The sequence below is a fragment of the Microtus oregoni genome, unplaced genomic scaffold (genome assembly GCF_018167655.1).
Source record: "Microtus oregoni isolate MIOR12 unplaced genomic scaffold, Mior012 000045F_ref0000178, whole genome shotgun sequence".
In the NCBI taxonomy this organism is placed as follows: Eukaryota; Metazoa; Chordata; class Mammalia; order Rodentia; family Cricetidae; genus Microtus; species Microtus oregoni.
In genome coordinates, this window is record NW_024543219.1 from 16,588,567 (window position 1) to 16,602,571 (window position 14,005).

The following is a 14,005-nucleotide window of genomic DNA, read 5'->3' on the forward strand; positions in this document are numbered from 1 at the left end:
ACCAGAGTTAACAACCACTGGTCATTAATATCGCTTAAATCAATCTACTCTTAGACACAGGCTAAGAGAATGGATATGAAAACAGAATGCAGTCTTGTGCTATTTACAAGAAACACACTTCAACATCAAAGACAGACTCTACCTCAGAGTAAAGGGGTTGGGAAAAGGCCTTCCAATCAAATGGACCTAAGAAACAAGCAGGTGTGGCTACCCTAATAAATAACAAAAATGATTTCAAACTAAAATCAATCAGAAGAGATAGAGAAGGACACTTTATACTCATGACAGGAACAATTCATCAAGATGAAGTATCAATCTGAATATCTATGCACCAAATATAAGAGTACCCATATACTAAAAGAAATAATACTAAAACTTAAATCATACATCAAGCCCCACACACTAATAGGAGATTTCAACACTCCTCTCTCTCCAATGGATAGAACAACTAGACAGAAACTTAAGAGAGAAATAAGAGAACTAACAGATGTAATGAATCACATGGACTTAACAGATATCTATAGAACCTCCCCCCCCCAAAAGAAGAATATAACTTCTTCTTAGAACCTTGTGGAACCTTCTCTAAAATTGATCACATAATCAGTAACAAAGCAATCCCACACAGTTACAAAAATTTGGAGTAAACCCCTGTGTCTTATCAGCTCACCATGGAGTAAAGTTAGAACTCAACAACAATACTACTCCCAGAAAGCCTACAAACTCATGGAAACTGAACAGTCAACTACTGAACCACCCCTGTGTTGAAAAAGAAATAAAGAAAGAAAAGTCTTACTTGAATTCAACAAAAATGAAGGCACAACATATCCAAACCTATGGGACACTATGAAAGCAGTGCTAAGAGGAAAATTCATAGCAGTAAGTGCCCACATGAAGAAAATGGAGAAAGTTCACATTAGCGACATAACAGCACACCTGAAAGCTCTAGAAAAAAAGAAGCAGACTCACCCAGAAGTAGTAGAAGACAGGAAATAATCAAACAGAGGGCTGAAATCAACAAAACAGAAACACAGAAAAGAATACAAAGAATCAATGACACAAAGAGCTCTTTCTTTGAAAAAAAAAATCAACAAGATTGACAAACCGTTATATAAACTAATCAAAAGATGGAGAGAGATCACCCAAATTAACAGAATCAGAAATGAAAAGAAGGACTTAACAATAGACATTGAGGAAATTCAGAGAATCATTAGGTCATACTACAAAACCTGTACTACACAATATTGGAAAATGTAAAAGAAATGAACAATTTTTTAGATAGATACCATATACTCAATGGACCAATCAGTGCTGTCGACTGTAGAATGATGCACTTTCTCAGCCTTCCTCCTATTGTGGCAAATTGCTCTGAAAATTATGCCTATCAGCATATAAACCAAGTATCATCATATCTTAAACTAACTAATAAAACCAAAGGAAAAAGATGCTGGTGGTACAGTCAATAGGGCGTGTCCTACCAGAGAATGTTTATAACAGCAGTGTTCTATCCCCTGAACTGCCTACCGGACTCAAAGTCCATTCATTTCTTTAAAATGTTGAGCAAGTCTATTATTTCTTAGGCCAAGATTTTTGTCAAGATTATTCAGATTAAATAACAGATAATTAAAGATAAACATAATACCATGTGTGAATTGTCTAATATGTCTAAATTGGGAAATTATATAAAGGAGCAAAATCCAGAAAAATTTATTAGCATTTAGTCCTCAAAAAACAAAGTAATTGAATACTGTATTTTTGGTTTTTTAACATGATCATCTTATTGACATTGACACTGATGTATATAATAATATGTAGCATAAACACAATGTGGTTTTAATAAAAAATTCATTTATAACAAGACAACTTGCTGTTACATGACCATTGAGGACACATAGTGTGGACTAGTTAGAGATCTTTTTATTTATACAAAGATACCGTGTACATCAGAGGCTGACATTAAATGAACAAACGTTTCAGATGATATAGTTTGAGACTGACAATTTATCAGAAACTACTTCTTAAATAATTTTGAATCCAAAGGACATTTGAAGGCAAATCAAAAGAAGAAAGAATTACATTGCTATATTATTTCCTCTGTTCATATTTTTGAAAAAACCAAGCTGTTCTTGAAATTAGGGAGGGGGCAGTCAAGTATTCACCTTCACTCTTACCTCTCTTAATCAGGAAAGACTTCTTCAATAGGGATTTTAGCTGTCTTGCTGGTCTTACTGCACTGTGGTATATTTTAAAAAGTAATATTTTAATATTCGTATAAAAACATTTACCAAATGTTTTCCTATAATACATTAGAGATTTACCATCAGCCATTAAATTGTCCTTCAATCAGTTGATTAGGTTTGTTGACAATTTCCTTAAAACTTTTTCTCATGTGAAAAAAAGAATTTAGTCCACTAAAAACATAGAAACACACACGAAGAAAGAGACTAGTTTCTCCACAGCACTTTTTTAATGCTGTAGTAACTAATGGTCACTCTTGTGCTCAATGTAATTAGTACCCCAAGTCCACTTGTCATGTCATCATCTGCTCCTAGAGCATCACAGAACCCCTCTCTCTCAGGTTACTTTGTGGGCTCTCAATGCACGTGATGCTATCTCTCACAAGGTTTGTTTGTGGACCATAGAATAGATTCCTGCTTCTGCTAGCACTCTGACGAGATACCATGGCCTAGGATATGCTCAAGCTGCCCCTTAGTAGTCCATTCATGAGTGGATCTTGAAACCACAATCGGCCTGTTTCTATGCCAAATGAGCATTGCTATTAATTTAACGAGATAAAAATATGAACAAACAACAATATAAACTCAGTGGATAATTTCAGGTTATTAGCTTGAGATAGTTTAGAATTCCTAGAAGAAAAGAACATGGTTTTTACAAGGTGTGCCTTTGAACAGTTGTAGCTACTGTAAATTATGAATCTGCACTTTGGACATTAACTGTGATGCATTTTGGACCTTTTAACTTGGAGTAATTTATTAATAAATCATTAGTAATAAGCAATTTACTAATGTGTATCAAATGTTTTATGATACATGTTCCCACAAATGATAACACAATTGTCCTCTATTATGGAAGTAATCAATTAAGATGAGCACAGAACTAGCTTGATATACCACCTTTAATTTTTTGCCAAATCTGTCTGAGATAGCAGATCACTGACAGAAGGGGCCTTCTACTCTATGTTCATGTCCTACTGATGGGGAAGACAAAGCCCCTGTTATAGACACATAAAGAGTAACCATGCCACAGTTTGGCTCTCTACATCCAGATAATCTACTGAGATCCAGAGACTTCATTACTGTAGAAAACAGCTCACAGGAATGGACAAGTGATGGATGGAGCACTGTGGTAGGAGGAAGGCATGGGATCTTCTACCAACTATGAAAGGGTCCTACACAGAACAAAAGGGCCTCTGCATGTGGAGATGGTGTCAAAGGGGGCAAACAATTTGTTGATTTCTTTTTTAATTCATTTATTTATTTCTGCCTCCTCCCCGCCACTGCCTCCCATTTCCCTCCCCCTCCCCCATTCAAGTTCCCCTCCCTTTTCAGCCCAAAGAGCAATTAGGGTTCCCTGCCCTGTGGGAAGTCCAAGGACCACCCATCTCCATCCAGGTTTAGTAAGGTGAGCATCCAAACTGCCTAGGCTCCCACAAAGACAGAACGTGCAGTAGGATCAAAAACCCATTGCCACTGTTCTTGAGTCCTCATTGTCCGCTATATTCAGCGAGTCCAGTTTTATCCCATGCTTTTTCAGACCCAGGCCAGCTGGCCTTGGTGAGTTCCCAATAGAACATTCTAGCCATAAATAAAGGACATTGAGCCTATAATTTGTGATCCTAGAGAAGCTAAATAAGAAGGTGAACTCAAATAAAAACATATAGGCATCCTCCTGAATATTAACCTTCATCAGGTGATGAAAGGAGACAGAGAGAGAGACCCACACTGGAGCACCGAACAGAAATCTCAAGGTCCAAATCAGGAGCAGAAGGAGAGAGAGCATGAGCAAGGAACTAAGGACCGCAAGGGGTGCACCCACACACTGAGACAATGGGGATGTTGATTTCTTGTAACACTCTGTGATAATGCAGAATGATCCCAAATTCTGTCAGCTATCAGAAAGACAAATGCGATGAAGATCTAGTTCACTAGCTGATTTCAGCAATTTTTGAAAGGCAAGGAGTGTCAGATGGACATAGTGTGTGTGGTAAACATTAGGAAGCTCATTTTCCAAAACACAGAATTGGTACAGGGGAAATGATGGTTGAGTATAAACTTCATGCCCATGATCTAAAAACAATAAATTTTCAGTCTAAAAATACAGATAATACTGTGGGGATTGTAAGACAACACAAGACAAAGTGTATAAATCGGCATCTATCTGAGAATACAACCAATAGTTAGCTTGTTATCTTTGAATTTCCTTAGTCTTTATATATCATTAGACCTTACCTGCAAGAAGGCATTATGTCAGTGCTGAAATTTTCTTCTGAAAAAAATCAAAATTAATTCATTACAATGCTAGAAAAATATAACATATAAAATTATTAGACACATAGTATAATTTTTTAGATGAATCTAGATTATTCTAGAATAAGTACTTCCTTGTAAGAAATGTCTTCAGGTGGAATTCATTCATTTTCTTTATATTTCAAATCAAAGAAGACTTAAATTTAACAAGCATAATACTTAAAGGTAAACACCCACCCATAAACAATTGAGATGATCCTAAATGATCTCTCTCAGACAGATGGAGAACAGCATCCTTACCAGTATAAGCATCAATTGACTGTGTCACAAAATAGCTTCTGTGGTTCTTGTTTGATTTTGGGATAATGACACTTGAGAAAAATTCTAGAGTCTAGATGGTGGCACACAACTTTAATCCCAGCACATGGGTGGCAAAGAGAGGTCGATCCCTGTGATTCCCAAGACATCCAGAACTATGTAAAAATGAGACTGTGTCTCACAAACAAAACAATAGATTCAAAATGGAAAAAAAATCCATGAGCCTATACACATTCTTGTTCTTCAGGGAAACAAAGAATCTTGCTCAGCTTTTTAGTTAAAATTGTTCATTTTATGGTGCAAATTGCTACCACTGGGACTAGATGTATGGCTTCTGTCTTTTGTATCAGGGTATAACCTAACAGAAAGAAAGAGAAGAGGGGCAAAGACTTTTACGTAACAGCTCAAGGGTGTGCAACAGGCTTCCTCTCCTCATCCCTGTTGAGAAAAGAAATTCCTTAGTTCCATCTGTGTTCCCAGCCTTATATGCAGCTTAAAGGATGCTCAAGAAAGCAGGCATCATCTCCCCTGAAAAGAATTATTGGAAAGATCCCTCCCTTGGTAGTAATAACCCCGAGCTCTACCTCAGAGAAGAAGCCGTGAGACTGCAGCAGCAAATTCCATGGGCTTCCTTCTGACATAGGATCATTGTACATGCTTACAAATGTAAACAATAAACTCACTCAATCCTTCCCTAGACACTTGCAGCTTGCTTTTAGAAATAAACATTTGAGTTGGGCAGTGATGGTACACTCCTTTAATCCCAGCCTTGGTAACAGGGACATGCAGATCTCTGTAATTTCAAGCCTAGCCTGGTCTACAGAATGAGTTTCAGGTTAGGCTCAAAGTCAACACACAGGAAAACCCTGTCTCACAAAACGAAAATAAACATAAGAAAACAAAAATGAAATGAAACCTTTATTCATTGTTTTTGTCTTGATTAAAGTCAGAGAAACTTAATGTGCTTTTAAGCATTCCTCATGACTCAGGAAGGTCATTTGAGCCATCAACTAGTGGACTGGGATTGCGGCACAGTAGGAAAGCCTATGCTTATTATGCAGGAGGCCTCAGTCAGTTCTCACCACCACAAATGCCAGGAACAGCAAACTTCATAATAAAGTGACACAAAGCTGTCTCCATTACAATAATATTGACTCTCTTCATCTTACTTCTTGAGGGAGAGGGTTTTGGATTCTCTACCTAGTGTGGTTGCCACTGGCAACTTAGGTATAAAAGACACTGTGGTGACAGTTACTGAAAGTAAATACTACGTGGTGTTCCTGCCACTGCCACAAAGTCTCTCCAGACTCAATGGAGAAGCAGACAATTCTTTGAAATACAGAATGATGTCATTTTCTACACTCTGTTTTTTGTTCCAATGTTTATTCCTGAATCATGCTTTGCAGCATGGAAATGATATTCACCCTTACCATGTTCTATTTCAGAAAAACTAAAGAGAAAAGTACTGAAGGTAGGGATAATGGGTAGGGTGCTTGCCTAGAATGCTCCCAAAGCCTTGTGCTCCATGTCTAGCACTTTAGAAAACCAAAACAAAACAAAAAAAGAAGGAAAAAAGAGAAGAAAGGAAGGAAGGAAGAAAGAAAGAAAAAGAAAAGGAAAACATGTCAGGATTGATAAGTCTTCATAAACTCAATACATTCATTACAGAACGAAGCTTTCACCCTAAAATGGGAGATTTCTAAAGAAAACAATTATACAGTAGGACAAAACTGTCCAAACTGAGAAATTGCTCAGACATTAAAGAGGTCAGAAGATTTTAATTATATCATAAGGTAGGAAATTATTTAATGAAAGTTATTGATTACTGAGGTTGGTTTGTGACATAATTACATTCTAGTGACACCTACCTGTGGACTGTTATGCAGTACAAAATACAAAGTTTGTCATAAAACTCAAGGAGAATATGTATCTCTAATAATCCTATTTGCTGCAATGTGACTATGGAGGACACGTGTGCGTAAAGTTGATTTCTTCTTTATTCAACGGCAGTACAGATATTAGCATTAATATAAAATAAGCAATGTTTTGACAATATATTTTCACAGTTGAAAATTCTTTGAAATAATTTCTTAATTAATTCTGACTTTTCAGAATATTTGAAAACCACAGAACGGCATTTATCTTTGATTGCCTTAACTCCTTTTTGGGGATCTAAAATCTTCACTCTTCCTTATTTTCTTTAGGGAAGGTAGGAGCAGTTGGAGTCATTCTTACCTTTTTTGGAGTTGGCACATGTTTTCATTGATTGTTCTGATTCTACTGCAGCTGCTCATCCACTGTGACATATGTTTAAAAGTGAACATCATTTAACTATTCATATAAAAACACTTAGCATGTTTTCTAAATTCTTTATTTTTGAGTCCCTAATATATCTTACATTAGATATTTACAAATAATTTTTTGAAACAGGATCTCATTATGCAGTCCAGCTGACTTTAATCCCACTATATGTATCATGTTGGTCTTGAAATCAAAGAGATCTCTGTGCCTCCTGTTTTCCAAGTTTCTGGATTAAAGGCATGGGCAACAAGGCCCAGCCTAAGAACTCTAAATTCATTCAACAGTTGGTGATGATTAAAGACTGCTGTCCTTCCCACCTTCCCTCATAGAGAAGAAACAGAGAAAATTTAGCTCTTGATTAAAACTCTCTCTCTCTCTCTCTCTCTCTCTCTCTCTCTCGCACACACACACGAATGATAGCAGTGCTTTTTCCATAGATTTGCTTGGAATGCTCCAGTAACCTTGTATTTATATGCTCGTGGTGTCAGTGTTCCTGTTCCACTCATCTGCCTGCTTGTCCCTAAGGCCCCACAGTCCTATCTGTCAGAACTCTTTGGAGGTATTTTGTTGAGTACTATGCTCTCAATGGTCAGTATATGAAAAAGTATTTTTATTTTTTTGCTTCTAAGCATCCTTCTGCCTGCATTCTCAGAAGCTGTGACAGTTGTGGCACCTTCAAATTGTTTTAACAGTTCTTCCATGTGTGAATGCTGAAACCACCGCCTGGCTGTTTCTTTGTTCATAAGCCTTTTTGTGTAATCCTGAGTCTTTGTAACTCACAACCAGCTTCAAAACTCAAGGAAAGCAACACTCTTTTGTCAGCTTTATTCTTCCCAGGTTACAGCTACAGCTAAGACTGCTGTACTTCAGCGCCTATTGCCAGGATACTCTGGACCAGCAGCTTTATTTTCCTAGTTTCTGCTTTGGCTGTCATCATGGTCTTGGAGCTCGTCAGGGGACTTTTCACCTGCGGTGTGAACCTTGTCCGAAATAGCACTGCTGCTGAAGTGATCTCCAGAAAACTAAGAAAACCTTCGACCTCGACCACTATTTCCAATGTCTTTTTAGCAGATAATGATCCCCAGTCTTATTAGATCAACAACCTAAACTTACTTTTTCATCTTCATATTTGATATGCGTTCTTGTTCACATCTGTGTATGCATTTGTGTCTGTTGATCCTAGTGCATGTTTTTTAGGTCAGAGGACATCCTTGACTGGCAGTCCTTGCCTCCTAACTTAGTTTTGAGGCAGAGTTTCTTGTTAACAGCTGTAAAAAGCAAGACTGTCTAAAGTATAACTTTCCAGACAGTCTCCTGTCTCCATCTCCCATGTCCCTCAAGGTTCCCTGAGGCTAAGATGCACACATGCACATGAGGCCCTTTCTGTGTTCTGAGGAGTTGAACTCTGAAATCTTGGGTTTGTGTGATAAGTACTTTATTCCTGAGACATGTTCCTAGTCATGAATTCCTAAAACTGTGCTATTCCATGTCAAAGTCATAAGCATACTTTATTTTCATCAAAAGTACCAGCTTTACAAATTTCTGTAAGAATAAATGACCTCAAATGGTTCTTCTTAGAGGGAAACACAGACCCTCCAACTGGATTAGAGGTTTAATTGAAAGTGCTCTGCACTCAGAAGCCTTAGTTCCATAATTATAACCACCTCTTTAATTTAGGCTCAAACTCTTCTTTTAAAAATTGACTGTTCACGTACTGGCTTTGGGGGAGCCTAGGCAGTTTGGATGCTCACCTTACTAGACCTGGCTGGAGGTGGGTGGTCCTTGGACGTCTCACAGGGCAGGGAACCCTGGTTGCTCTTCGGGCTGACGAGTGAGGGGGACTTGATTGGGGAAGGGGAGGGAAATGGCAGATGGTGGCGGGGAGGAGGCAGAAATCCTTAATTAATAAATAAATAAATAAATTTTAAAAAATAAAAATTGAGTGTTTTAGAGCCAGATAGATGGCTCAGTGGGTATACTTAATTGTCACATTAGCCCAGAATTTGAATACCTGGAATTCAACAAAAAGTCAGTCACTGTGTAATGTATCTATAATCCCAGCACTTTTATAGTACAAAGGAAGTGGAGGTAGTAAGATACCAAAGAGGCTTCCCAGCCTGCTTACCTGGAGTAAGTGGCCAACTGCCAAATAAAAATTTAAAAAATGCCTCAAATAAGATGGAAGACAAAGCCATCACACAGTGTTGTACTGTGTCTTGGTTGGGAATATCAGTGCATGCATGTCCTCTGACACAAAAACAAGTACATGAAGATGAAGGATGCTAAACCATTTTTAGAATATATGGTATGTCCAAAGTGTATTTTCAATAAAAACATACACAACACACAGGCTTTACTTTTTAATTCATCGGACTTTAAGCTTGTATGTATGAACAAAAAAGGTAATCATTTGATTTTTAATGCTGAACTCATCTTAAATACCAAGTATTTAGAGCTGCTATTTCTATGATAAAACACCATGACCAAAATGAACTTGGGGACCAAAGGATTCATTTGGTTTATATGTCTGCACCATAGTCCATCATTAAAGAAAGACAGGGCAGGAACTCAAATGGGGAAGGAAGCTGGAGGCAGGAGCTTACAGAGGCCATGGAAGGGAGTTGCTTACTGGCTTGCTCATTCTTCTTTCTTATAGAACTCACGGCCATGAGCCCTGGAACAGCACCTCCCATGATGTGTTGGGCCCTTATCCATCAATCACTAATTAAGAAAATGCCTTACAACCAGATCTTATGGAGGCATTTTCTCAATGGAGTCTTAGTTCTTTGTACTCATTTTGGACAAGTGTCCTTATCCAGATTAGCTGTTTCAGAAATTTGGGTGTACATATTCACATCTGACTAACACAGTGTCAAGATATTTCAGACAGTAGAGGGGAAAAAATAATAGCATCTGGTAATATCATCTAATTGATGGATACCCTAATCTATTTGCTGATTCAAAATTCACTTAAAGTAGAGTGAGTGATCAAAGAGACAACATGATTTGAAAAAAAAATTAAGTTGAACATATATAAGAAGAAAATATATAAGGAACAGGCTAAGAATAATAAAACTATACATTTCAGTGTTGAAAATAAAGTTGAAACTTTTCAAAGTAAACAACATTAATGTGAAGTTGCCTTAACAAGTAGAAAATTGCCAATCAAATCAGATTAGAAATGACAACTTGTTTTTAAATGGGAAGCTGAGCCCTGGTACACACTGTTCCTTTGTTTATGTTGGAACAGTCTCTTTTCCAGCTCACACTCCCTGTGAGATAGTCTTTCTCAATATGTGCTTATGAGTTGAAGCCATATTCCCTCTAGCATTTTAGTGTTCATTACTTAAGCAATGACACCCTCAAGAACAGCACTAAGATTATAAAAAAGAAACAGTACCTATATGGTGTAAGCTCAGAATGTGCATCCGCACCGTTATCAATTAAAAACTGCGCCATTTCAAGTTGATTTTCAAACAAAGCGAGTTTATAGGGTGTCAACCCACACTGTAAAGGAAAAATTTCACTTTATAAATTGACATGCTTCTCAAATGAAAAATGTATCACACATTTTTGTAAACAAAATGAGTCACAAAGGGATAGATTTTCCTTCAGTCCTTGCTGCAGATTCACACACACAGGGCTTCCCTTTCCTTTGAAACATCTTCCCCTGTCCAACAATGCCCGTGAACACCACTATTTCCAGAACTTCCCACAAACACTTGCTGGTTCCAAGTTTCTTAGCTCCATGGAGATGTGCCTCCATTGCCCCAATCCTAAAACGTGGAGATAGATTTGGTATGCCTCTCTTGAATGAGTGAACTCAAGTGGCATCTCTGGAGCAGTTTCTCAACCTGTTTTTCAAAACTATTTTCCCTAACCTAAAAATTTTCTCCCAAACCAAACATCGTTTCCTGTTGTAGTGGTCCAAATGATGCTGGAGGAAGACCTCAGACTCAAGTGTTATGTAAACACAAAGAATGCTTATTCTTCAGAAATAGCCAGCATGCAACAGTCCATCACCCATATAAAGTGATAATGAGGACCACGGACAAAGACATACAGGCCCTTCTAAAGTGGACATGGGAAATTTTTAATCTTTTAAACATCTTTTCAATAATTGAGCAGTCAGGGAGCAGTTACATGGGGGGCATGTTGATTGGACAGAATTAGTAACAGTTTCATCCATTGTGGGATTTTTCTGTCACATGTGGTCAGTAGCAGCCAGATCCTGCAACTCTGGTCCCGGCCCTATACGGCCAGGTTTGGAACTGTTTACCCAATTGGCTAAACTTGACTGGGGAACGTTCTGGATTCAGTCTTAGGTCATTAATTACAATGGAATTGCTCCTTGTCTAAGACAGAGTCCCATTTTGGCCCCTTTGTTATGTACATATAAAATCTGAAAAAGTTAAGTGAAAATGTCTTCTCAGTATGTTTTCTTCAATGATCAAATTTCCACATTTACCTGTGTGCCTGTGACCTTCCCACTCTAGCCTCATCTCTGAGGGACAAGTCACATCAGTAACTTCTTAATTGCAACAGATTTCTGTTTTTTCTACAGACATTTAGCTTAAAATTATTTTTTTCTATTGTTTGTGTGTATGTGAAGTATGTGTGGGCCCAAGTCCTTTACTTCTTGAATTTTACAGAAAAGCCCAAGTCTGAAACAAAATGTGCTGTGCTGAGTTCCTTTAAGTTACCTACAAAACTATGAAAAACAGATTTGGAAAAAATGCTTTACTCTGAACAGATTCAGTGAGACTGCTTGTGCTTCAGAATGTGGAAAGTGATCTGAGTGTCATTGCTGGAAGTACATTGTGAATGAAGTTGAATGATTCTTACCTTTGTTTTGGCTTTCATATCTACATTATACTCCAGCAGTTTGCTGACAACTCTTAAGTTCCCTCTGCAAATGGCGTGGTGGAGGGCAGCATAGCCACTGTCATCTACAATGTTGGGATTAGCGCCGTGCATGAGTAGAATAGAGATGCATTCTACATTGTCCCATTGGGCGGCCTGTGGGTATTGGATAAAGAAAGAGACACTGAAATCAAGAACTTTAATAAGCATTCCAACAATTCCATTGACTAGTTACCCTTGGATCAGACCAATTGTTTAGGTCATGCATATTATCCCTCTCAAGTACCCAGACTTTCCTAAATTCATAACCTCTCCACCAAAGTTTTCCAAGTGGTAGAGTTTCAGAGGTGTGCCACCACACCTAGATATTAAAGGATTTCACTAGCACTGTTTGGCCATTGTTGTAGTGGGGGAGGCAGCTTGTTCATTTGCTTGTTTTGATAACTTGACACAGGTTGAAGACACCTGGAAAGAAGGAACCTCACTTGAAGAATTGCCTCCACCAGACTAGACTCTGGGAAGCCTGTATAGTATTTTCTTGATTGAGGTTGATCTGGGAGGGCACAGCTTCCTAGGGGTGATGGCATGACTGGGAAGGTTGTCCTGAGTAGTATAGGAAATCTGAGCAAGCCTTGGAAAAAGCCACGGAAAAGCATCGTTCCCCCATGACCTCTGCTTCATTTCCTGACTCAGGTCCTGATTGAACTCCTGACCTGGTTTCCCTTCATGGCTGACTGTGATGTGGAATTGTAAGCCAAATAAACCTTTCCTTTCCTGGGATGGTTTTGGCTAGTGTTTCATCACAGCAACAAAAACCAAACATGGATAATTTCTAATCCATTTTATACCAAAAGTGTTTCCCGATAGCTACCTTTATTAGGGGCGTGCAGCCTTCATCATCCTTCATATTAATATCGGTACAGTCGTTGGATGATAGCAATCTTACTACATTTGGATGATTATGGGCAGAGGCGTAGTGAAGTGGACTCCTACAAATTGAGAGGACATTTTAGGAAATTACAGATTATTATGTAAAGGTACACTCAAGTAGACACCAATGTGCATTTCCTTCTGATGTAAGAGAAGAAACTAAAATTTTCTTATTTACTTATTTCTCTCCTCAGGTGTTCATTTTCTGTGCTAGGCATATAGCGCATGGCTGTCCCATTCAAGGCGAGTGCTCTATCACAAGCTTCACCCTTCCTCAGAGCAGCCTCTCTGGATAACAGGAGAATGCCCAGTAGATTAAACTCAGATTGGATTTGAATCCTACTCTAATCACGGAGTGTTACTAGTTACAACACAGACTTCCTATGAGCTCCACAAATCAATCTCTCCATCTGTAGAATGGGGATTCAACACTGCAGCTCTCTTACACAGTGCTGCTGTGACGCTTCAACTCACATCTTCAAGAGCATGTACAAATGCTTCCAGTACCTGACAGCTCAGTGTTTGCTGGATACAATTACAATTTGTTCCTAATGGTAACAAACACAATATTTCAATGAAGAGAAATAGCAGAATTATACCTACTGCAGATGTGAAAGTTTTTACTCAAGTATCTTTACAATATTTTAAAACTATATTCCCTAAGCTGGCCTTGAACTTGGTAGGTAATCCTCCCAGTAGGTAGGAATGCAAGCAGTACCACCGCACCCACCTTACTTTTTATTTCACACTTTAGCATCGTTGATGTCTGCCACTTATAATTCATATTTTATGAATATAATAGGCAATGTTTTTTACTTTGCTACCATACAAAATAAAAGGTCACCATGCAGTCCATTGTGCCTTACATCCAACAAAATATGACACAATCCACAGGCCCATGACACTTCTAAAGGTCACATATATCTATGTAGCTCTTAAGACTATGAAACGTAAACATATTTAGAATAGCAATAACAAACTAAAATCTAAGTTTTCATTCATCAATACTTTAATTTTTTTCATTTCTCAATGCCCAGAATTAATGTTTCTATATTTGCTGCCAATAGGGACACAGCATAGTCCTCAGTCAATAGACAGAATGTCCATGT

General features: G+C 38.1%; 1 protein-coding gene across 3 annotated transcripts in view; it reads right to left on the reverse strand.

Moving 5' to 3' along the window:
* LOC121435121 overlaps positions 1-14,005 on the reverse strand; it is a 90,078-nt gene that overhangs the window by 24,162 nt on the left and 51,911 nt on the right. The window contains exons 6-9 of one of the 3 annotated variants that reach the window (XM_041634213.1): positions 11,949-12,122; positions 7,038-7,099; positions 4,467-4,503; positions 2,169-2,230 (exon numbers count right to left, since the gene is read on the reverse strand). In XM_041634213.1, the coding sequence (XP_041490147.1) occupies positions 2,169-2,230; positions 4,467-4,503; positions 7,038-7,065 (127 nt within the window). In that variant the 5' untranslated portion in view covers positions 7,066-7,099; positions 11,949-12,122. Of the gene's footprint in view, positions 1-2,168; positions 2,231-4,466; positions 4,504-4,784; positions 4,890-7,037; positions 7,100-8,854; positions 8,897-11,948; positions 12,123-14,005 lie in introns of those variants that run through there. The other 2 variants (XM_041634214.1, XM_041634215.1) reach the window with 2 other exon arrangements.